The 23,935-nt window shown below is 37.8% G+C and overlaps 1 protein-coding gene across 2 annotated transcripts in view; it reads left to right on the top strand.

Moving 5' to 3' along the window:
• Positions 1-23,935, top strand: part of ZNF512 (zinc finger protein 512) — a 30,444-nt gene that overhangs the window by 3,645 nt on the left and 2,864 nt on the right. Inside the window, exons 3-13 of one of the 2 annotated variants that reach the window (XM_008512979.2) lie at positions 6,967-7,151; positions 7,838-7,933; positions 8,218-8,301; positions 8,956-9,080; positions 9,601-9,687; positions 10,369-10,467; positions 11,069-11,236; positions 13,629-13,823; positions 18,990-19,091; positions 20,021-20,083; positions 21,222-21,320. In XM_008512979.2, the coding sequence (XP_008511201.1) occupies positions 6,967-7,151; positions 7,838-7,933; positions 8,218-8,301; positions 8,956-9,080; positions 9,601-9,687; positions 10,369-10,467; positions 11,069-11,236; positions 13,629-13,823; positions 18,990-19,091; positions 20,021-20,083; positions 21,222-21,320 (1,303 nt within the window). The remainder of the gene's footprint in view (positions 1-6,966; positions 7,152-7,837; positions 7,934-8,217; positions 8,302-8,955; positions 9,081-9,600; positions 9,688-10,368; positions 10,468-11,068; positions 11,237-13,628; positions 13,824-18,989; positions 19,092-20,020; positions 20,084-21,221; positions 21,321-23,935) is intronic. The other variant, XM_008512980.2, reaches the window with a different exon arrangement.

The raw sequence follows: 23,935 nt of genomic DNA, 5'->3' as shown, positions 1-23,935 counted from the left end.
GAGAGGTGTGGAGAAAAAGGAACTCTCATACACTGCTGGTGGGAATGCAAGCTGGTGCAGCCACTATGGAAAACAGTATGGAGATTCCTCAAAAAATTAAAACTAGAACTACCATACGATCCAGCCATCCCACTACTGGGTGTCTTCCCAAAGAGCTTGAAGTCAGCAATTCCAAAAGTCCTATGCACCCCAATGTTCATTGCAGCATTATTTACAATAGCCAAGACATGGAAGCAACCTAAGTGCCCATCAACAGATGAATGGATAAAGAAGATGTGGTATATGTATACAATGGAATACTACTCAGCTGCAAAACAGAACAAAATCATTCCATTTGCAATAACATGGATGGACCTTGAGGGAATTATGTTAAGTGAAATAAGCCAGTTAGAGAAGGATAATCTCTGTATGACTCCACTCATATGAGGAATTTAAAAATGTGGACAAAGAGAACAGATTAGTGGCTACCAGGGGAAAGGTGGGGTGGGGGGTGGGCACAAAGGGTGAAGTGGTGCACCTACAACACGAATGGCAAACATTAATGTACAACTGAAATTTCACAAGATTGTAACCTATCGTTAACTCAATAAAAAACAAAAAGAAGAAGAAAAAAAGAAATTTCCCATTTTCCAAATTGGTAGTAGTAGTTTACATTCCTGCCAGCAGTGTCTGAGAGTAAGTCTTTAATTTTAGCTAATTTACTGGGTGTATAGTGGTATTTCATTGTGGTTTTAATTTGCATTTTTCTGATGAATAATGATGTAGAACATCTGTTAAGTGCTTATTGGCTATTCATGTATTTTCTTTTGTGAAGTGTCCGTTAGTATCTTTTGCCCATTTTTAAAAATTGTTTGTTGTCTTGTTGAATTGTAGTATTTTTAAAAAATATATTCTACATGTAATGGTTTGTATTTCTTTTTTTTTTTTTCTGGGAAAGATTCACCCTGAGCTAACATCTGTTGCCAATCTTCCTCTCTTTTTTTTTCCCTCTCCGTAGCCCCAGTGAATAGTTGTATATTCTAGTTGTAAGTCCTTCTGGTTCTTCTATGTGAGCTGCCACCACAGCATGGCTACTGACAGATGAATGGTGTGGTTCTGTGCCTGGGAACCAGCCTAGGCTGCCAAAGTGGAGCTTGCCAAACTTTAACCACTAGGCCATCAGGTCTAGTTCTGCATTTCATTTTCTTAATGGTGTCTTTTTTTTTTTGGTGAGGAAGATTGGCCCTGAGCTAACATCCATTGCCAGTCTTCATCTTTTGGCTTGAGGAAGATTGTCCCTAAACTAATATCTGTGCCAATCTTCCTCTATTTTGTATGTGGAATGCCGCCACAGCTTTCCCTGATGAGCGGTGTGTAGGTCCACACCCAGGATCTGAACCTGTGAACCTGGGCTGCCAAAGTGGAGTGTGCAAACTTAACTACTACACTACTAGGCAAGCCCCTTAGCGGTGTCTTTTGAAGAGCAAAAGTTTTAAATTAATCACTGTATTCTGTTAAAAAAAACTTTGCCATCCCTAATTGCAAAGATTTTCTCCTATTTTTTTTTTTTATTTCCAATTCTGTCCCTTTTCCCCACATTTCTTTGGATATCACCTTTGTCTTAACTTTTTTTCTTTTTGGTTAGGAATATTGGTCCTGAGCTAACATCTGCCCCAATCTTCCTCTTTCTTTTTTTTTCTCCCCAAAGCCCCAGTACATAGTTGTATATCCTAGTTGTAGGTCATTCTAGTTCTTCTATGTGGGATGCCACCACAGTGTAGCCTGATGAGTGATGTGTGGGTCTATGTCCAGGATCTGAACCGGCGAAAACTTGGCTGCCAAAGTGTTCATGAACTTAACCACTTGGACACGGAGCCAGTCCCTCTCCTGTGTTTTCTTGTAGAAGTTTTATAAGTTTTATATTTAGGTCTATGACTCATTTAGAGTTAATTTTTGTGTATGGTGTGTAGTAAGGATCATTGTTAATTTCTTTCCATTTATATATCCATTGTTGAAAAATCTTTCCTTTCCTTTTTCAGTTGCCTTGGTATCTGTGTCAAAAATCAATTGAACATATATATGTGTGGGTCTGTTCCCTATTCTATTCCATTGATGTACATCCATTGATGTACATGTATCTATCTTTTTGCCAGTCCGAATTGTCTTAATACTGTATCATTAGAGCAGGTCTTGAAATCAGATAGGGTAAGTCATCTAACTTTGTTCTTTTTCAGAATTGTTTCAGCTATTCTAAGTTCTTTGCCTTCTTATATAAATTCTAGAATCAGTTTGTCAGTTTCTATAGAAAGAAGCATGCTGGAGTATTGATTGGTATTGAATCTATAGATCAATTTGGGGAGAATTGCCATTTTAACAATAGTGAGTTGTCTAATTTATAAGCATGCAATATTTTTCCATTTATTTAGATCTTCTTTAATTTCTCTCACCAATGTGTTGTAGTTTTCATTGTAAAAGTCTTGGATAGGGGCTGGCCCAGTGCCTAGTGCTTAAGTTCATGCTTAACCATGCTCTGCTTCGGTGGCTGGGGTTTGCAGGTTTGGATCCCTGGCGTGGACCTAGCACTGCTCGTCAAGCCATGCTGTGGCAGCATCCCACATAAAATAGAGAAAGATTGGTACAGATGTTAGCTCAGGGCTCATCTTCCTCACCAAAAAAAAAGTCTTGGATGTCTTCTGTTAGATTTGTTCCTAGATATTTTATGTGTTCTTTATGTTATTGTAAATGGTATTATTTTTATAATTTTGTTTTCTAGTTGCTTTTTGCTAGCATCTAAGAATACAATTGATTTTATGTGTTAACCTTATATCCTGCCACTTGCTAAATTCATTTTTAGTTCTAGTAATTGTTTTGTAGATTCCCTGAGATTTTCTTTGTAAACAAACATATAATCTGCAAGTAGTTTTACTTTTTTCCTTTTGATTTTTATGCCTCCCCTTCTTTTTGTAAAAAACCTCACTGCAATGACATTCAATAATGGAACCATCTAGGTCTGGAGTTTTGTTTTTGAGAAGATTTTTATAAATTCACTTTCTTTAATAGATACAGAGCTTTTCAGATTTTCAGTTTCTTATGTCAATTTTGGTAAGTTGTATTTCTCAAGAAATTTGTTCATCTTGTCAATTTATTGGCATAAAGTTGTTGAAAGTATTCTCTTATTTTAATGTCTGTGTGATCTATGATAACAACCCTTCTTTCATTTCTGGCATTTTTTTTTCTTGATCAGTCTAGCTACAGGGTTGTCAATTTTGTTGATCTTTTCAAAGAACTAGATTTTCTTTGTTGTCTGTTTTAAAATTCATGAATTTCTCCTCTTTCTTGGATTTTTCCTTTTTTTTACTTTGGGTTTACTTTGCTCTTCTTTTTAAGGTATCTTAAGATGGAATCTTAAGTCATTGATTTTAGATCTTCTTTCCAATATAAGCATTTAGAGCTTTAAGTTTCCTTCTAAGTACTGCTTTACTTGCATCCCACAAATTTTGATATGTGTTTTTTGTTGTTGTTCACTTCAAAATATTTTTGAATTTCCCTTGTGATTTCATTTTTGATTGGTGAATTTTTTAGAAGTAGATCATTGAATTTCCAGATTTATTTTTTATTTTATATATCTTACTATTCTTGATTTCTAATTTAATTCTGATGTGGTCAGAGAATATGTGTATGATTTTCATCTTTTTAAGTTTAAAGTTCATGGCCCACCATATGATCTTCCTTGGTGAATGCATAACGTGCACTTGAAAAAAATGTATATTCTGTAGTTGTTGAATGTAGTGTTCTGTAAATGTCAGCTAGAGCAAAGTGGTAATAGTGTAGTTCACATGTTCTGTGTCTTCACTGAAGTTTTGTCTAGTTCTATAAATTCTTGAGAGGAGGAGGTCTTAAAATTTTCTACTAAGAATGTAAAATTGTCTATTTTTTGCTTCAGTTGTATCAGGTTTGCTTTGTATACTCTGAGCCTCTATTATTAGACACATCCAGTAATTATGTCTTCCTGATGATTTCTTACTTTTATCATTATGAAGTATCCCTTTTTATCTCTATCAGTACTCTTTGTCTTGAAGTCTATTTTATTTGATATTAAAATAGCCTCCAGCCTTCTTGTCTTTGCTGACTGCATGGTGTAATTTTTCCATCCATTTACTTCTAATCTATATATGTTTTTATATTTAAAGTGTGCCTCTTATAGGCAGTATATACTAGCATATTGCCTTTTTATTCACTCTGTCAATCTGGACTTTTAACTGAAGTGTTTAGACTATACACATTTAAATTAATTATGATATGGTTAGATTTAGGTCTACTGTTTTATTATTTGTTCTTTGTATCCTGTATTTTGTTCCTCTATACCTTGTTTTGGATTATTTGAATGTTTAGTGTCCCATTTTAATATATCTATTTGATTTTTAGTGCTCTCTCTCTCTCTTTTAGTGGTTGCTTTAGGAGTTGCAATATACATACCTTTCCTTTCACAGTCTATTTATAGTTAATATCCTACCGCTTCACTTAAATGTAGAAGCCTCATAACCATACAGATTCCTTTAACCCTCTGCCTTCCAACCATTAAATTATAGCTGTCGTATCTGTTACATCTACATATATTGAAAATCTTACCTGATAATGTTAAAATTTTGCTTTAAAGAGTTTTTTATATTTACCCAGCTATTTACCATTTTTGTTGCTTTTTCTTCATTCTTAAAAACTCAGATTTCTCTCAGGTAATCATTTTCCTTCACGGAATCATTCCTTCCTGGAATAATTTTCTTTAGCATTTCTCGTTAGAGCAGGTCTACTGACAACAAATTTTCTTAGTTTTTCTTCATCTGAAGAAATATTCCTAAAGGATGTTTTCACTGAGTATAGAATTTTGGACTGACAAATCTTTTCTATCAGGATTTTAAAGATATTGTTACATTGTCTTCTGTCCTCCTTGGTTTCTGTTGAGAAATCCATGATTATTTGAATCATTGTTCCTGTACATAATATGTCAATTTTTTCTAGCTGCTTCCTAGATTTTTTTAAATCTTTGGTTTAGAATAGTTTCATTAAGATGTGTCTAAGTGTATTTTTCTTTGAGTTTATCCTATTGAGTGTTTGTTGAGCTCCTTGAATCGGTAAATTTATGTCTTTCATTAAATTTGGGGCATTTTCTGCCATTATTTTTTTTCCAAATATATTTTTGTGCCTCAATCTCTTTTTCCTCTCCTTCTGGGATTATAACACTTAAATTAGACCTTTCGATATTGACCCACAGGTTTTGGGGCTCTGTTGACTGTTTTTCAATTTTTTTCTCTTCTTCGGATTGGATAATTTCTGTTGATCTGTCTTCCAGTTCATAGATTCTTTCCTCTGTCATCTCTATTCTATTACTGAGCCTATCCAGTGAGTTTTTATTTCAGATATTGTATTTTTCAGTTATAAATTTTATTTGGTTGTTTGTTATGGTATCTAGTTTTCTGCTGATAACTCCTACTTTTTCCTTTATTTCACTTGTGTTTTCCTTTATTTCATGGAACTTAGTTATAATAGCTGCTTTAAAGTCTTTGATAGTTCCATCATCTGGATTATCTTGGGGTTGATACCTGTTTAGCATCTGTTCCTTTGAGAATTTCTCACATGTTCCTAGTTCTTTGTGTATTGCATAATTTTGGAATTTATTCTCACGATTGTATTATTTGTATAGATTCTGTCTTTTTAGAATCTTCTGGAGTATGTTGCTTTTTTTATTTTAGTGGGAAACCTGTTTAAGTTCAGATCATAAGTTCAGTCTTACCCTCTGAGGGCATTGGTTCAATCTCAATTTTATTCTTTGAGTCTTTGCTAGGATGGTTTAAGTCTTGTCTTGTACGCCAGGTCTGTAACCTAGCTCAGGGGTTAGTCTGAGACTTTTTCAGGTGTTTCAAATCTTATTTTAGTTCTCCAAGCTTTTGATAGATTAGTTTGGGTCTGTCTCACAGTAGCAGCTCAGGGCTTAGTCTGAGACTTGTGCAGTTTTTTCAAATATTATTTTATTTTTCAAAGCCTTTGCTAAGCTGGTTTTGACAATATACATACCTGTCCTTTCACAGTCTATTTATAGTTAATGTCCTACCGCTTCACTTGGACCACACTTTGAGAACTGCTGCTCTATTGTGTCCTCATCTGCCTAGAAGATACTTTGTAGTTACTCAGTAATGTTTAACTATGTACTGACTAGTCTTAGATTTGGGGATTTGGGTCCAGCTGTATACCAGACTTCTGTGTCCACCTTCACTCATACAAGATAGCACCCTTACTTTAGCTATGGGAGCAAAGTATCATGTTGTCTCAGTAAGATAGGGCAGCCCTGTTATCAGGATTTAGGGAAGAGGCTAAGGGAGAAGGAAGATGGATCAGACTGGAGCCTACAAACTGTTTTTTTCCTTCTTTATTCTTGGGGATACTATTTAGTTATTGTCTTTTCTGTCAGAAATAGGGAGGCCTGAACATACTTGATTACAGATCTGGGGGATCTTCTGAAGGGTCACAGAACGCCCTATTACTTTGACTACTTTCTTTTCTTTAATGAATCTAGGAGGGATTGCCTGCTTGGGCTGCAGAGTGATCATTTACATGGACTGCTTACTCTTTCTGATTACAATGAAGTGTAATAATAATTGTATATGTTGTGTTAGATCAACCATTGTAATTGTTAGAAGATTCAATCCAAATGCTGTTTTTATTATCACGCTTCTGAACATGATGTAATCTACACAGAATTTGAAATATATTACGATGCGCATATGAAAGCTATATAATGTTATAATCCAATGTTACTGCAATAAAAAGTAAATAAAAATAAAAATACTAAATTTCCTAAAAAAAAAATATTATCAGGCTCCTTAGTTTTTTGCACAGGTAACCAACTTGCTTATCTTTAATGATGTAAAATAACTAATAAGAACTTTACTCCAGACCCTCCTTTGTGGTATATATCTTTTGTCGTGTTACTAGCAGGACCCAATGCTCCATAAAGGATAATAGTTTCCAGTACACTATCCCTCACGATGACTCCTTAAGCGGCTCATCATCTGCCTCTTCATGTGAACCAGTGAGTGATTTTCCGGCATCCTTCCGAAAATCTACCTACTGGATGAAGATGAGAAGGATCAAACCATCTGCTACTTCCCATGTTGAAGGTATCGGTGTCTTAATCCAAAGGCAGAGTACTCGCTGAAGTTATATTTTGAGGTAGCTGTTGTAAATGGCTTTTAAAGTATTAGGTACTACATATGTATTTCTCAGTAGTGATTAAAATTTTTAAGGTGTTAGGCTATCGCATTCTGTTAGCTTCGTGAACTTTGTATTTTACAGGGTGAACTTCTGCTGATCTTCTCTAGTTTATACTGGTATCAGCTTTTCCTCTTCACATGATTTGAACTTCTTTCCCATTGTTCTAGTTTTATCCTCTGTTGAGGGTGTAGGGGCTGGTGTAAGGATTATTCTGGGTAGAATTTTCTTGATGATCATAGTCTCATAGTCATAAGGATCCTTAGTAGCCCTTTATCTTGAACAATTCTCCTACTTCAGTGTTAGCCTCGGATAAGAGCAAACAAAGCACACTGCCTGAAGGCCCTTATTATTTATAGGGAACAATTGATCACTTGGAATGGAGAACAATATAAAAGGAAAAGGGGAAGTTGATTCAGTTAATGAAAAGTTATACCAACTTCCTTAAAAATGTCACAAATACTTCTGTGAGGCCTGTTCTTGCTGATGATCTTACCCGTTGATAGTCTTGTGAATGATGTTTTGAAGACAGGCCTAGATGTTCACTTATAAACCATACTGAGTTCTTTTGTTTGTTTGTTTTTGTATATTTCAGGGTCAGGTGGAGTATCAACCAAAGGAAAAAGGAAACCCAGGCAGGAAGAAGATGAGGACTATCGAGAATTTCCTCAGAAGAAGCATAAGCTTTATGGTAAGGGACTCACTTTGCTGATTCTTTTTTCCTGTGTGCCTGGGCTTTATTCTTTGAGGGTAAACGGGAGAGAGACCCTAGGTTTTGGCCCTTGAAGCACTTTTGAACCTTTTGAATTTTCTGACAAGGTTTGGCCTCCGTCCTGTCTTATTTTACCCTTTGCTCTGTCAGTCGTTTGAGGGAGTGGGGCAGAGGGTGTTGAGAGTAGGAGGGAAGAGATTTGGGTACTAGAGAGGGGTTAGCAAAGGTGCGCTGTTGGGCTTCAAGTCTCTGTCTTGCATCAGGGAGGAAGCAGCGGCCTAAAACTCAGCCGAATCCCAAATCCCAGGCTCGTCGTATTCGGAAGGAACCACCAGCTTATGCGGCAGGTATGCCTTCTGCTGGGAACTTTGTGGGATCTAGTGCTCTCACTCTGTGTTTTGTTGTTGTTGGTAAAGGAATGATGTACCAAAGCGTTTCTTTAAGGAGGCAGTTATTAAGGGCATGAGTTTGGAGGTCAGTCAGATATTCGTTCAAGTTTTGGCCCTTCATTAATTTTCTGACCTGCTTCTATTTATTTCAGTTCTGCAAGCTTCAGTTTCCTGTCTCTAAATAGGGATAATAAAGGCAGTCAGAGTTGTGAAAATTAAATGGGATAAAAACATTTAACAAAGTCTCAGGCACATAGGAAACACTCAGCACCTGGCTGTTACATGTCTCAGTATCGCATTACTGTATGCTGTATGAAAACTCACCCACTGTTAGTTATACCTCGATAAAGCTGAGAAGAAAATAGTGCCCAGTTTTTTAAGCCACTGGGCGTTGGAGTGGTTCTCAGATGGTTTTTATCATGAGGGATTGAGGAGTTTAAGAAGCTCCTCACTGTCTGAAAAAAATTATTTCTACAAGTTGTACACAGCAAGAGCCTCTTCCCCAGGAAGAGGAAAAACCATTTTATGATACTTTTCCTAAGTTCTGGGATTGTGCTTTTTGTTTGTGGAGAATACTGCAGATTATAAGGTGTTCCTTTTTCTTCTTTGTAGGCAGTTTGGAGGAGCAATGGTACTTAGAAATCGTGGATAAAGGCAGTGTCTCCTGCCCTACCTGCCAGGCGGTGGGGAGGAAGACCATAGAGGGCTTAAAGAAGCACATGGAAAACTGCAAGCAGGTTAGATGTTTTGTGGCATTTCATAACTGTGACGGTCCTTTACCCAACTTTACACCTCTGGCACTGTGGTGGATGCGCTGATCACCATGGAGAAGCGGCAGCATTGTGTCATAGGGAGAACAGACTTTGGCCAGACTTGGGTTTGAATCTTCACTCAGCCACTTACTAGTTCTGTCATTTAGCTTTTTCTGTGTACAGCTTGGTTTCCTCATTTATAAAATAATTACTACCTTGTGTAGTTTGTGCGAGGATAAGAAAGAAAGAATACATGCTAAGTACTTACCCCTTACTTGGCAGATACTGGCAGTCAGTAAATGGTAGTTCTTATTATTTTATAAATGAGTTGCCTTTACTTCTTTGCTCTTGAGGATGTGACAGTGAGCTTGTGGGGTGTTGAGATTCATTGACTATTGAATTTAGAAAATAAAGGAGATACAGATGAGAGCATTTGGGTAGGATTTTGTGACATTCTGTTTCTCTCTTGAACAGCCTGACACTGAGTAATATTTTTTCCTTATAGGAAATGTTTACTTGTCATCATTGTGGGAAACAACTTCGTTCACTGGCAGGGATGAAGTATCACGTCATGGCAAATCATAATAGTTTGGTAAGTGTGCCTTCTGTCGTGTATGAGCCTATGTGGTATTTGGATGTCTTTGCTTAGGTGAGTATAGGTAGCTGAGTGGAGATGTCTAAGGCTCTGAGATTTTATAGGGGTGTGAATAAGAAGACCTTTTTTTTTTTAATTTTTATTTATTTATTTTATTTATTTTTATTTTTTTCCTTTTTCTCCCCAAAGCCCCCCCGTACATAGTTGTATATTCTTCGTTGTGGGTCCTTCTAGTTGTTGCATGTGGGACGCTGCCTCAGCGTGGTTTGATGAGCAGTGCCATGTCCGCGCCCAGGATTCGAACCAATGAAACACTGGGCCGCCTGCAGCTGAGCGCGCGAAGTTAGCCACTCGGCCATGGGGCCAGCCCCAAGAAGACCCTTTTGATAGAAGAGTTATGCACAATGAAACCTTTGTGGAGAATACATAGGTATTTTGGGGTTTAGGTTAGCCCCAAAGGTTCATATGCTGGGAGACAGAGGCTTAGAACTCTTCTTTCCGTTACATTCACTTCCTTGTCTGTCTAGAAGATAGAGGAAGCCAGGAGTCAGATAGCTTAGACTTCATGGGCATCAGCTTAGGTGCTGGTCCAGTCCTTGATTCTCCTATGAAATAATTTTTTTTCTGTATCTGTCTTTTCCATGAATCATCTGCTTCTTTGCTTCTCTGGCTTTTTAGCCCATTTTGAAGGCCGGAGATGAAATAGATGAGCCAAGTGAGAGGGAACGGCTTCGAACAGTTCTAAAGAGACTGGGAAAGCTTAGGTGCATGCGTGAGGTAAGAGCCCAAGGACAGCAGCACCTTCTGTCTGGAGTCTGTGTCTGTCTGTTATTCTTTTCTATTTCTCCTCCTTCTCCCTTGTAGACTTGATTCTGTGTCATCTTCCAGCATGAGAGTGGCTCCTGCTTTTTCAGGTCTCCTGTACTCATTAATAGTTCTTTATTTTCTTTCTCATCTCCAAAAATTTATTTTTCCCCCCTTTCCCTTTGTTCAAAGGTGTTTCTTTACCATCCTTTCTTTAGTGTGATGAAGAGGATCCTAGTAATCACACTGTGAGAAACTTTGATATTGCTGGGTATTTGGTGTTGGGTGGAGTTGGATCATAGACCAAGGAGGAAGCTCTGACACAGAGGAGGTCCACAGTTCTGGTTTATTGAATGTTGACTAAACTGTTTGACTACCACCCTTGGGGGTAGATAGGATAGCCATTGGGCCAGGGACAAGGAAGGGTTATGCGAATGGGAAATGTTGGAGAGCGTCTAGTGGTATTAGAGGGTCTATTTGTATGGTGTGGTTGAGTGCTTTGTGGCTGTTTAGAAATTTAAAGATCATGTCAAAAGATGTAAGATTATAGTTTAGGCCTCTCTCCTATGTTCAGAGTTGCTCTAGTAGCTTCACCAGCATCATGGGATATCTGTACCATGTCAGAAAATGTGGCAAAGGGGCTGCAGAGCTGGAGAAGATGACCCTAAAATGTCACCACTGTGGAAAGCCATATAGATCGAAGGCTGGACTTGCGTATCACCTGAGGTCAGAGCATGGGCCTGTGAGTACTGATTACTTTCCCGACCCTGTTTGGGGATCTGTTCTGTGGTGACTGCTTACCCCTACATCTTCCCATACTTCCTTGTTTCCTCATTGGTATCCCCTTTTAATCTTTGAATGCTTTAGTTCTCTCTTCCTTGTGCTTCCTTTGTTCTCTTATTTCTGCCCTTTGAACATTTTTACATTAGAGAAATTGAAGTTCAGTGTGTAGTCTGGGCAGAAGTAAACTCATTATTATATTATTAAATCTAAAGACATTCCTCCTTAGCTAGAAATTTTGTGGGAATCTGTCCAGCTGGTTCCTCTATTCCAATTTTTTTGTCTTCACTTTTTTTTCCCCTGATTACATTTCCAGGCTCCCCCACCTTGTGTTTTTTATAGAGTTAAGTTTCAAGGTATAATTTACATATGGTAATTAATATTCAGTCTTTTTAGTGTACAATTATAAGAGTTTTGACAAATACCTACAGTCATGTAACCACAACCATCAAGATATAGAACAATTTGATCATCCCCCTAAAATTCCCATGTGTCCCTTGGTAATCAGCTCTTCTCCCCACCCCCAGCCCCTGGCAACCGCTGATCTATTTTCTGTCCCTATAGTTTTGCCTTTTTCAGAATGTCGTAAGTGGAATCCTACAGTATGTAGCTTTTTGAGTCTGGCTTCTTTCACTGAGCATAATGCATTTAAGATTCATCCATGTGTTACATGTATTATTAACTTATTCCTTTTTGTTTTTGTCTAAAATTCCATTGTATAGATGTTTGACAATTTGTTTATCCATTCACCAGTTGAAGAACATTTGGGTTGTTTCCAGTTTTGGGCAATTATAAATAAAGCTGCTATAAACATTCACATAAAGCGTTTTGTGTGAAAATAAGTTTTAATTTCTTTGGGTAAATACTTAGGAATAGGATTGCCAGGACATATGATAAATGGATGTTTAACTTTATAAGAAACCGCCAAACTGTTTTCCAAAGTGGCTGTGCCATTTTTGGATTCTCACTAGCAAAGTATGAGAATTCCGCTTGTTTTGCAACCTTGTCAGCTCTTGCTAGTGTTGGTTTAATTTTTAAATTCATTCTTATAGGTATGTAGTGGTATTTTACTGTGGTTTAAATTTGCATTTCCCTAATGACTAATGATGTTGGCCATCTTTTCATGTGCTTATTGGCAATGTCAATCTTTAGTGAAGTGTCTGTTGCAATCCTTTGTTCATTTTATTATTGGAGTTTTGTTGTCTTACTATTACATTTTGAATATATTCTGGGTTTTTCATATATTCTGGACACAAGTCCTTTATCTCACATATATATGTTTTGCAGATATTTTTTCCCAGCTTGTGGCTTGTCTTTTCATTTTTTATAGTGTTTTTCAAAGAGCAGAGTTCTTAATTTTGAGAAAATTCAATTCCTTTTTTGTTCTTTTATGGATAATATTTTTGTTGTGATATCTGTGATATCTTTGCCAAACCCTACATGCCGTTTTCTAGTACCACTGTAAAAAATCACCACAAAATTAATGGCTTCAACAACACAACTGTATTATCTCACAGTTCCTTCGGTCAGAAGTCCACGTAGAGCATGGCTTAGCTGGCTCCCCTGCGTCAAGCATCACCAGGCTGGAATCAAAGTGTCAGTAGGGCCGTTCCTTTCTGGAGGCTTGAGGGGAGACTATTTCCAGACGCATTCAGATTGTTCAGGAATTCAGTTCCTTACAGATGTAGGAACTCATTTACTTACTTGCTGTAGGCCAGGAGTTGATCTTAGTTTCTAACGGCCACCTGCATTCCATGGCTCAGAGTTCCTTTGTCTTCACATCAGCAACAGTATTGAGTCTCTCTCATGCTTTGACTCTCTCCTGCCTCTTCTTCGGTCACCTCTTTCTTACTTAAAGTCAACTAATTATGGACTTCAATTAGATCTGTAAAATATCATCACATCAGCACCTAGATTAGTGTTTGATTGAATAGGTGAATACTGTAGCTCAGCCAAGTTGACATATCAAAAAACCCATCACACCCAGGATCACAAAAATTTTCTCTGTTGGTTTCTTCCAGAAGTTTTATAGTTTTAGGTTTAACACTTAGGGCTATGATCCATTTTGAGTTAATTTTTCTGTGTAGTATGAGGTATGGGTTGATATTCATTTCATTGTATATGGATATGTCTTGACTTTTAACCAGTTTCACTTATTACAACAGAACAGATTTTATCCTGCTAAAAAGCTTTATTACCAGTAAAATATGCATTAAGATGGTGGAGCTTTATGCTAGTGGTTGGCAAGCTAGTAAATAGCTCTTGATATTTAAAGCAGGGAAAACAGCCTTTATTCCTTGGCTCTGATGGAAGCCACTTCTCAGGCCTGTGTTTGCTATGTCTCATTCTTGCAGATCTCCTTCTTTCCAGAGTCAGGACAGCCAGAATGCTTAAAGGAGATGAGCCTGGAGCCAAAGAGTGGAGGCCGAGTTCAGAGGCGTTCTGCCAAGATAGCTGTATACCACCTGCAGGAGCTGGCCTCTGCTGAACTGGCCAAGGAATGGCCTAAGAGGAAGGTGCTTCAAGATCTGGTACCTGATGATCGGAAGGTAAGGTAGAAACTTCTATTAATTTTGAATCACTATGTCTAATACTATGCTGACTACATACAGAGAGGTCACTGCATTCGAGTGAGTACAAGATAAACAGTATCTTGCTTCTTTGTCCTTGGAGATGGAGTATGTCTGATCCAGCTTCAGTGTTTGGATTCAGGTGGGTCCTAAAGAGACAGTCTGTTTCAGAAGTTCCTTAAGGAGCCCCCTTAATTTTCGACCACTACCAGAGGGAACTTAAATTCCCAGGTTAGTGTTTTGCTTCATCTTTGCCCACTGTATTTCCACTTTGCTAGTTCATATGCAGTAGTTTATATTTAGTTTAGGTAAGTGCTTTCAGTTTGTTTTTGTAGCAACAGAGTTCCTCTTCCCATCTACTTTTTTTCCATCTAAAAGCTTATGTAAAACACCAGTATATAAAATAACTAAAACCAGGGTTCCTCTGAGTAACTGGGAGTAGTGAGCCCAAAGCCTTGTCTACTTGGCCTTGGCCTTGATACTTTGTCATTCCTCGCCATGGCCCCAGGTGTACTTCTGAGGGGTGCAGAACCCAGCTTGGAAGCCTTTGGTTTAGAATAGGTCGTAAAGGGAAGGAGCATTATTTGGCCAAGAGGAGTAAAGGGATATATGACTATACGGTAGTCATGGGAAGGGGTTGGGGGATATAAAGTAAGAACTAAGATCAGAGCTAAGGACCAGTTACTCTCTAGGATGTCAAGAAGAATAGCTTAGATTTGGCCTCGGGCTTTGACCCATGTGAGAGGAATGTTATGTGTTATAACAAAACAGGTCAAATCCTAGAAGTTACCACTTCTCATTTGGCCTAAAAATCAGTCTTATTGGTGTACAAGGAGTTGAATCCTATTTTTTAATATCAGAGCATCCTTTATTGTTTCAGACTTATTGCTGCTTTTTTCCTGCCGTAGGCTAAAGTACATGTTTATCTAAATACAGTTTAAATGTGAATTTTGCACAGTGATGTGTATCTTGTGATACTGCAGTCAAATTGCTTTTACTGTGCGTGGTATGTAGTAGGGAATTTGAAATAAATATTTGTTGGCTCATGGATAGGTTTTGTAGTCTTATCTAGCATATACTTTCCTAAAATCATCAGTTTTATATTTTTACAGTCTAGGGTTAAAGGCATTATTTTATTTTTTAAACATAAAATTTATTTTTTTGAATAGATAATATATTCCCATGGTTCAAAAGTCAGAATGATGATAAACATTGAGATATCTCACTCTCACCCCATCATTGTTCTATTCTGTCTCCACAGTTAACCATTCTTTTTAGTTTCTTTTGTGTCCTTTTAGTGTTTCTTGATGCAAATATAAGCAGTATTGTCTAGGAAAACCTCTTGTGTTTTCCTTTTCTCTCACATTACCACCACACTCACAGCACTTCTGACACCAGATGTGTGGGTTTTTCCCACACTGACGAATTTTCTGACACTAGTTGGATGTCCTGCAATTTAGTTCAGTTCTGACACTATCCATCTGGAGTTAGCTTCAGATCCTACAAGTTAAGGGCTCAGTCCCACAAGACTGCCCCAACTTTAGATGCTAATCACATGTCCCAGGTTGTTACCTGTACTTCTGAGGCACTGGTTCCCATGACCTCCTTATTGAGTTTCATAATTTGTGAAAATGGCTCACAGAACTCAGGAAAACACTTATGTTTACTGGTTTATTATGAAGGATATAATCAAGGATACAGATGAACAACCAGATGAAGAGATACATAGGGTGAGGTCTGGAAGAGTCCTGAGCACAGGAGCTCCTGTCCCTGTGGAGTTGGGGTACACTACCCTCTTGGCACCTAAATGTGTTCACTAGCCCAGAAGCTCTCCAAACCCTGTAATTTTGGGATTTTTATGGAGGCTTTATCATGTAGGCATGATTGATTATTAACTTCATTTCCAGCCCCTCTCCCTTTGCAGAGAAGAGGGGATGGCGCTGAAAGTTCCAAGTTTCTAATCATGGCTTGGTCTTTCTGGTGACAGCTTCCTTCTAGAAGCCCACCAAGAATCACCTCATTACTACAAAAGACGCTCCTGTTACCAGGAGACTCCAAGGGATTTAAGGATTTAGGAGCTCTGTGTCAGGAGCCGGGGTCAAAGACCAAGTATTAGCAGGAACTGGGGGCAGAGACCAATATATATTTCTCACCATTTCACAAATACATATTCCTCGTTAAAAAAACTTTTTACTTGAAATAATTTTAGACTTACAGAACAGTTGCAGAATTAGTACAAGAATTTCCATATGCTCTTTACCCAGCTTCCCTTCCCCTAATGCCAATATCTTACATAACCATAACTCAGGATACCATCATAGGATGCCATCAGGAGCCCACATTTAATTTTCTTTACTGTGTCTCCCTAGTCTCCTCCAATCTGCGACAGTTCTTCTGGTTTTCTTTGTCTTTTATCGTTGACACTTGAAGAGGATTGGCTGGTTATTTTGTAGAATGTCGCTAATAAGTGGTGTTTTCTCATAGTTAGGTTGTGGGTTGTATGTTTTTGGTAAGAATGCACTGAAGCAATGTCGGCCCTTCTCAGTGTATCACATCAGGAGGTATATGATGTTGATGTGTCTTTTTACTGATAATTAACTTTGACCACTTGATTAGGGTTGTGTTGTTCAGTTTTCTCCATGGCAAAATTATACTTTTCCCTTTGAATTTAGTGACTATTTCACAGGGAGATTGAGACTGTGCAGCCAACCTTTTCTTACCATACTTCTGTTCACTGACCTTAGGATCCATCAGTGGCCTGCTACAATTATCACTGTCATGTTGGCTTAAGATGCTTTTCTGTTTCCATCATTTTTTTCTGCAATTATTAATTGGAATTCTATTGTGAGAAAGATCTGTCCTTTTCTTCTGTTAGTTTATATCAGTATGGACTCATGGGTGTTTACTCTATGGGTTATAATCCAATTCTATTATTATTTATTTTGCTGCTCAAATTGTCCGATTTGGCCATCAAGAGCTCTTTCTGGTGGGCTTCTGTATCTTTTTGCTGTGACCCTATCATTTTTTGAGCACTTTTTAATTCTGACACCATGAGATACTTGAGGTTCATCTCACATTTTTCTTGCCCCAGCTCTGGAAACTATTTCTTTAAGGAATTCTGGTCCCTTTTGTTGGAGAGTATATTTAGAAACCAAGATTTGAGCGCCAGGTATACTCATTCCTCCTGGAGTGTCATAGCTTCTGGGCCCTCTTGGTGGAGAGAGCTAGGATACATGTGTATGCATGTTCATACACACATACACACACCCTCTATTTCTCTGTCTTTCTATCTACATATATTTAAAGCCATGGTACCTTCAATTCCAATCTAGTACCACAAGTTTCATTCTTGCCTTCCTCTTTCCTTATTTTAACTCCTTTCTCCATCAACGAGAAACCTGGCTCTCATTGTCTGTGTTTACTTTGCTCAGTCCTAGTGTAACATAAAATATTATTTCAAAATTGTTAACCCATACCCCTGTAAAAAACACATTTACTAACTAGAGAACAATATTTGTGTGTAGTTCTTTTTATCTTTAGTCTTAGAGTTGTATATAGTCAAAGTACTGTTTTCAAAAGTTAACTTAGGTTGGGGTTCTTTTTCCTACCCCCTTCATTATGTTTCTCACTTGTCATAAATAGGTTTCACATGTCACTACTACTACATTTGGGGTTCCTCCTGCATCCTATTTAAACTGTTGATTTATTTGTGGGGTCTGTGCAGCATTATCATAGTTCTAAAAGTCAGACCTATACAAAAGGGTCTCAGAGAAGTGTCACTGCCCCTCTTCCCAACTATCCTGTTCCCAGTCCCCTTTTATTTCCACCCTATTCCCACCCTGCTCCCCCCAAAGATTACCAAACTCAGTAGTTTCTGGTTTGTCCTTCCTGGATTTTTATGGGATGGATGATCAAACACATGAGTATTTTCTTATATCCCCTTCTTTCTAGATACCTTTTTCACTTTGCTTTATTTCGCTTAAAAATGTATCCTGGAAATCAGTCTAAATGTGTTCATAGAGAATATCCTCATTTCTTTTTTATGGCTGCATAAATATGATAGTTTATTATATGAATATAATGGTTTATATAAATAGTCCCCTATCACCGTGAAAGGAGTTTAGATGGACCCACATACACTAACTGCAGAGGAGAGGAAATGCTTATAAATAGAGCCAGCCCTGTGCTCTGGTTTCTTTTATGGTTTACCAGAGGTTCTTTAGGCGACTACCTTCCTTAGTTTCTCCCTTACCTCTATGGGCTTTGGTTCTGTTTTTCTGTCGCAAAGAATCAGCTTCTTTTCAGATACTTCATTTTTCAAGCAGGAGGATTGTTTATTCACCAGAAGTACAGCTGTTGCCCATGATGGACTTTGTAAGAACTGTCTCTACAGGTGCTATTTTCTGGAAACTACAGTTATAGTAGTTGTATGACTAACTTGTGTCAAAGCATGTGAAAGGAAGTGCTAGAATAATTCTACTTTTGCAGTCTAAGTCAGATTATAATTCTGTTCCCTAAGGTCCTCACATCCTTGTTTAGGTTGAATCTTAGTTTTTTTGTGTTAGAATTTTTAAAATATCAAAAATTACCATGATATCATTGAAGAAAAATGAGAAATGCAGACAAACAGGGGAAAAGACAGTAAAACCTCTCAAAATTCTACCACCTAGAGACTAGAACATTTTGATTTATAGGCTTCTAGCCTTTTACCCATGTACATATATTTCTATTGAATATATTATGTGTGTGTGTGTGTGTGTGTATGTGTATATATACATACCCTGTATATATATACATGTTATATTTATATATACTATATATAGTGCATATTTGTATCCCTCTCTTTTTTGTAGCAGATATTTTAACTGTCACTAGCTTTTTCTTAAAAAAACAGTAGATGAAGTATTATATCTGAAAGTCTCCTGTCCTCTGTTACAATTCAAACTATTTAAGACTAAACAATAGACAACTATACTTACCAGTTTCAGGAACTTTTCAAAGGTTTTACATGTTATAATTTTTTTGTATATGAAAACATACTTGTGGAACTCCAGAATTGCATAATCTGCAGAGTTGTGTGTGAAACTTTTAGGGTATTTTGGTTGGAAGTTGAATTCCTCCAATAAGATCTTTCTTGTCTTGTAGTTAAAATATACTCGCCCTGGGCTACCTACCTTCAGCCAGGAAGTACTACACAAATGGAAGTCAGATATCAAGAAGTATCATCGCATTCAGTGTCCTAACCAGGTGGTTCTTTCTCATTCATTTATTCAGTAAATGTTTATCAAGGATCTGCTATTGTTTCAGTTATTTATTCCTTCATGACAAAGCACCTGAAGACCTTAGTGGCTTAAAACATCAATTATTTTATTTGTTCACAATTCTGTAAATCAGTAATTCTCTCAGCATTCAGAAGGCAGTTCTCCTGTTGTACATGGCATCAGCTGGGATCTGCTCATGGGTTGCATTCAGCTGGAAGCTCAGATGGCACCTGAATGTCCAAGATGGCTCCTCTGCGGCTAATTCACTGGGACGTTGGCTCTCCACATGGCCTCTCTTTGTAGCCGATGTAGTTGGATTACCAGCAGGGTACATGGCAGCTGACTTCTCAGAGAGAGTATTCTGAGTGCATGAAAGCAGAAACTGCAAATTGCTTAACGCTTAGCTTCAGAATTTGTTCAGCATCATTTCCATAGCATTTGTTGGACAAAGAAATCACAGAGCTAACCCAGATTCAAAGGGAGGGTAAATAGCTCCACTTCTTGATGGGAAGAGTGGCAGAGAATTTGCAGCCGTCTTTAATCTACCACAGCGGTATGTGCAGTACTTTGGAGAGGAGTAGATACACAAAAAACAGGAAACATTTGCACTAAAGAAAGCAGATTAAAAAAAATCTAACCATGCAATTTTCTGTGTTTCTCTGTCAGAAAAAGTACCAGGGAAGGGAATGTTTTAAGCTTTTCCAAACAGCTTGTTCACCTCTTTTTCTTTTACCTTTCCTTCATTTTCCTTCTTGTTTTTGTGTCTTGCATGTGAATTCTTTTTCTGCTTGGTTTGTGGTGCAATTTATTGGGCTTCTTCCTCCAAATGTAGAGTAGGTCAGTGTAAATAGCCAGATTGCTAAGAGAAGGATGCCATTTTGTGTAGTGTTCACATTATTTCTGTTTCTTTTTCAGGGTTGCGAGGCTGTCTACAGTAGTGTATCTGGCCTTAAAGCTCACCTGGGCTCTTGTACATTGGTTTGTAACTTTCTGACGTATTTATTTTAACATGACCTCTAAAGTAGTCTGATGTGGAAGAGGATTCAGTTTAGGTGAACAGCTAATTGTCCTGTTTGCTATTATCTTCAGAGGCTGGTTTAGTTTTTTATGTTCAAAAGATTCTTGGTTTGTTATTGGGTGGGATATGCCAGGTTATGTCCAAAATGTAGAAAATCCCAATGTACTATAAGTCGTATCAGTGAAAGAATTTGGAGAAAAATGTATTAGTTCTGAGTCCCTACCAGGGATTTAACTTCTTCACCTGAGCCTCTCCCACACTGGGCCTGGCCTGGCTTATTGGGCCCTTAACTTTCTAGAATCAGCTTACATGTGCCTGTCTGGATGGGTGAAGATCCTCTAAACCCATCTAAACTATACTGGCCTCTGGGGATAGGAGCTGGAATCCCTGGGTGTCAGGCTAACAGCCATTCACCTCACTGAATCTTTTCCATGTTGACCCAGGTTCCCTGCAACCCACCAGCCATGGGGATTACTGCCACTTTCCAATCCCATTCAGAAGTATCTCCTCACACAAAGTGAGCACCCTGGAAACCTGAAGCTTCAGGAGGGGAGAGAGGTCTCAGTTCAAGGCAACAAGGGAGTTGTAGGCATCCCAACCAGATCTGTCCAGGAATGGTTAGGAGTTTGTCATCTTGATTTGCGTTTCTGAGTCCTTAAACTAGGTGTAATGGATGGTACTGTTCTAATTCTGAATTTCCAAGGCACTCTTTGCAGCAGTGGATTATAGTGGGAAGAATTACACATTGGTGCCTCTGGTGAACTTCAGGAGTTTGATCATATTGGGTGAAGAACCAAGGGAATCTGGAAGTGAAGTGAAAGAAGCAAGGGAAGATAGAAAAATGTGACGTATTATAAAATAAAAGTAGGAGAACTTCGGGTCATGTTGAGGGGGAGGGGTGAGTGTTTGGAATAGAATTGTATTAGGATAGATTTATATGCTGGTTTTCTTAAATATATTGCTGTTTAGGATTTTCTTCCTTCTTACCTTTGCTGAAGTAGAATCCCCTCTCTTCATCTCTAACAATCCCTACACATGGCCCAGGTGTGTGTTTTTTAATTTACCAATAATTCTTTTTTCTTTCTCTCTTGAAAATAGGGGAACTTTGTGGCTGGAAAATATAAGTGTCTTCTCTGTCAAAAAGAATTTGTTTCAGAGAGTGGTGTCAAGTATCACATCAACTCTGTCCATGCTGAGGTGAGGTCCCTGCTTTCCCACAGTGCTTTTGTAATCCTGTGGACCCTATACATGCGCCACAAGAGAGGTGAATTTTCTGCCTGTTTTTATGGGCTAGGACTGTCAACGAAAGTAACTCTAAAGTGGGTACCGGAGACGTTGGAGTTAAAATACTTTCTAAAATTAGATGCATGATTGTATTTTTCTATGAAAGCATTTGAAATCAGTGTGTCAGCATCCCTGAGCTCTTCTAATTCTGATATTCCAATTGAATCACGTGTTTGGGAACCAGGCTGAATTTACACCTTTGGAATTCTTATTTCATGGCAATCTCTATATTTCTGTTTTCTAGTATTCTGACATATTTGAGCAACCTGTTTTTAATGCTGTTTAAAATACTGCATAGAAAGAACTATAAATGACATTGTTGAGACAATTGGGGAAATTTGAATACTGACTATTCAATAATAGTAATGTGTCAGTGTTAATACTCCCAAATGTGATAATTGTTTTGTAGTTAAGCAGGAGAATGCCCTTGTTCTTAGGCAGATACATGCTGAAGTAGGTAGGGATGAAGTATCGTGTTGTCTGCAAGTACTTGCAAATGGCTCAGCAGAAGAAATGAAGGAAGGAAGAAAGAAAAGAAGGAAGAAATAAAGGGAAGAGAGAGATTAGCAATGGTAAATCCAGGTGTTCATTGGACTATTGTAACTTTTCTGAAGGTTTGTAAATTTTCTAAATTAAAAAATAAAAAATTCCGTATAAAAATGATTTAAAGTTCAGAAGGTTAAGGGTTTTCTCTTGGGGAACGTTTAGTAGTAGTACAGGTGGACAGAGAAATTGTTTCCTGTGTAGTTAAATAGCATTATTGCAGAAGCTCAAGGAGTAGTGTCTACGTCCTTATGGAATGTCTTACTGCAGACACTGTTGTTGCCTGATGAGGAGAAACAGTGAGCGTCTTCAGCTGTTCTCTGCCCTCAGATGTAGTAGTTCTTAACAATGCGGGCTTTAGGTAGTGTCATCAAATGTGCTTCCTCTTGCTTTACTGGTTTAGGCTTTGGGAATCCCTTTCCATATCTGAGATTTCTTCTAGGCAGTCATATCTTTTTTATAGTAATAGTGTACCTTTTTATGCTTCAGAAAGTATTTGGAAGATAATTATCTCCTTACAAAATCTGGCCTTTGTATAGTTAACTTATTCTCCAGTTTCTTCCTAAAAAGTTGAAAGCAACCAAGCACTTGTTCAATGATTTAGGCCTGTATTTATGAATTATATGTAGTGGTAAAACATCTTTACTCTGTTCCTCCTCCTCTGTGTCACATTTTCTTACACTACTTTTTTTTAACAGAAATTTTCAAACACATGAAAATGACAGAATACTATAATGAATAGGTTTAACAGTTACAGTGTATGGCCAATCTTCTTTCATTTATAACCACACTCACTTTTCTTGTCCCGTAGAGGCTTATTTTAAAACAAAGGCCACATACCATGTTAGCTGTACATGCTTCTTTCAATATATGTGTCTAAAAATATAAGGACTTCTAAAAATACGTAACCACAACCATCATTACACTTAAAAAAATTAACAGTGATTCTTTAATGCCATATATCCAGTCATTATTTAAATTTTCCTGATTGTCTCATAATTCTTTTTCGGAGTTGGTTTATTCAAATCAGGACCCAAATAAAGTCCAATATACTGCATTTGTCTATTTTAATCTAGAGTGCACTATCTAATAGAAATGTAATGTGAACTGTGTACATAATTTAAAAATTTTCTAGTAACTACATTTTAAAAAGTATAAATAAAACAGGTGAAATTAACTTAGTAATTATTTTATTTAACCCAATGTATCTAAAATATTATCTTTTTAACATGTAGTTAATAAAAAATTGTTAATGGGGCACTTTTTGTTCATACTAAGTCTTTGAAACTTGGTGTGTATTTTACATTGAAAGCATATCTCAATTTAGAGTAACCACATTTTAGGATCTCATTAGCCACATGTGGCTAGTGTCTCACTGGACATTGTAGGTCTAAAAGTTTCCCCTTTTTTGTTTTATTTAATGTTTTATTTTTGGTGAGGAAGATTGGCCCTGAGCTAGCATCTGTTGCCAGTCTTCCTCTTTTTGCTTGAGGAAGATTGTCCTTGAGCTAACATCTGTGCTGACCTTCCTCTGTTTTGTATGTGGGATGCCACCACAACATGGCTTGATGAGTGGTGTCTGTGCCTCGTATCCGATCCTGCAAACCTTGGGCCGCCAAAGTAGAATGCACAACCTTCACCACTACGCCAATGGGCCGGCCCCTCCCCTTCCTTTTTTTAAACAAAATTTATTTGTTGAAGAAACCAGGTCATTTGTCACATACATTTACCCACATTCTGGATTTTGCTCATTGCATTCCTGTAGTGGTGGTCCTCTATCCTGGATATTTCCTACACAGTAATTATTAGACCTAGAAGACTAATCAGATCACCTGATTTAGACTGAAGTTTTTTTTTTCTTCAAGTATATTTTAGGGGCTGGCCCCGTGGCCGAGTGGTTAAGTTCGTGCACTCTGCTTCGGCAGCCCAGGGTTTCGCTGGTTTGGATCCTGGGTGCAGACATGGCACCGCTCATCAGGCCATGC

Source organism: Equus przewalskii, chromosome 14 (genome assembly GCF_037783145.1).
Source record: "Equus przewalskii isolate Varuska chromosome 14, EquPr2, whole genome shotgun sequence".
NCBI lineage: Eukaryota > Metazoa > Chordata > Mammalia > Perissodactyla > Equidae > Equus > Equus przewalskii.
The sequence above is the reverse complement of the archived record's forward strand: the minus strand, read 5'-3'. Positions and strand labels throughout refer to the sequence as shown.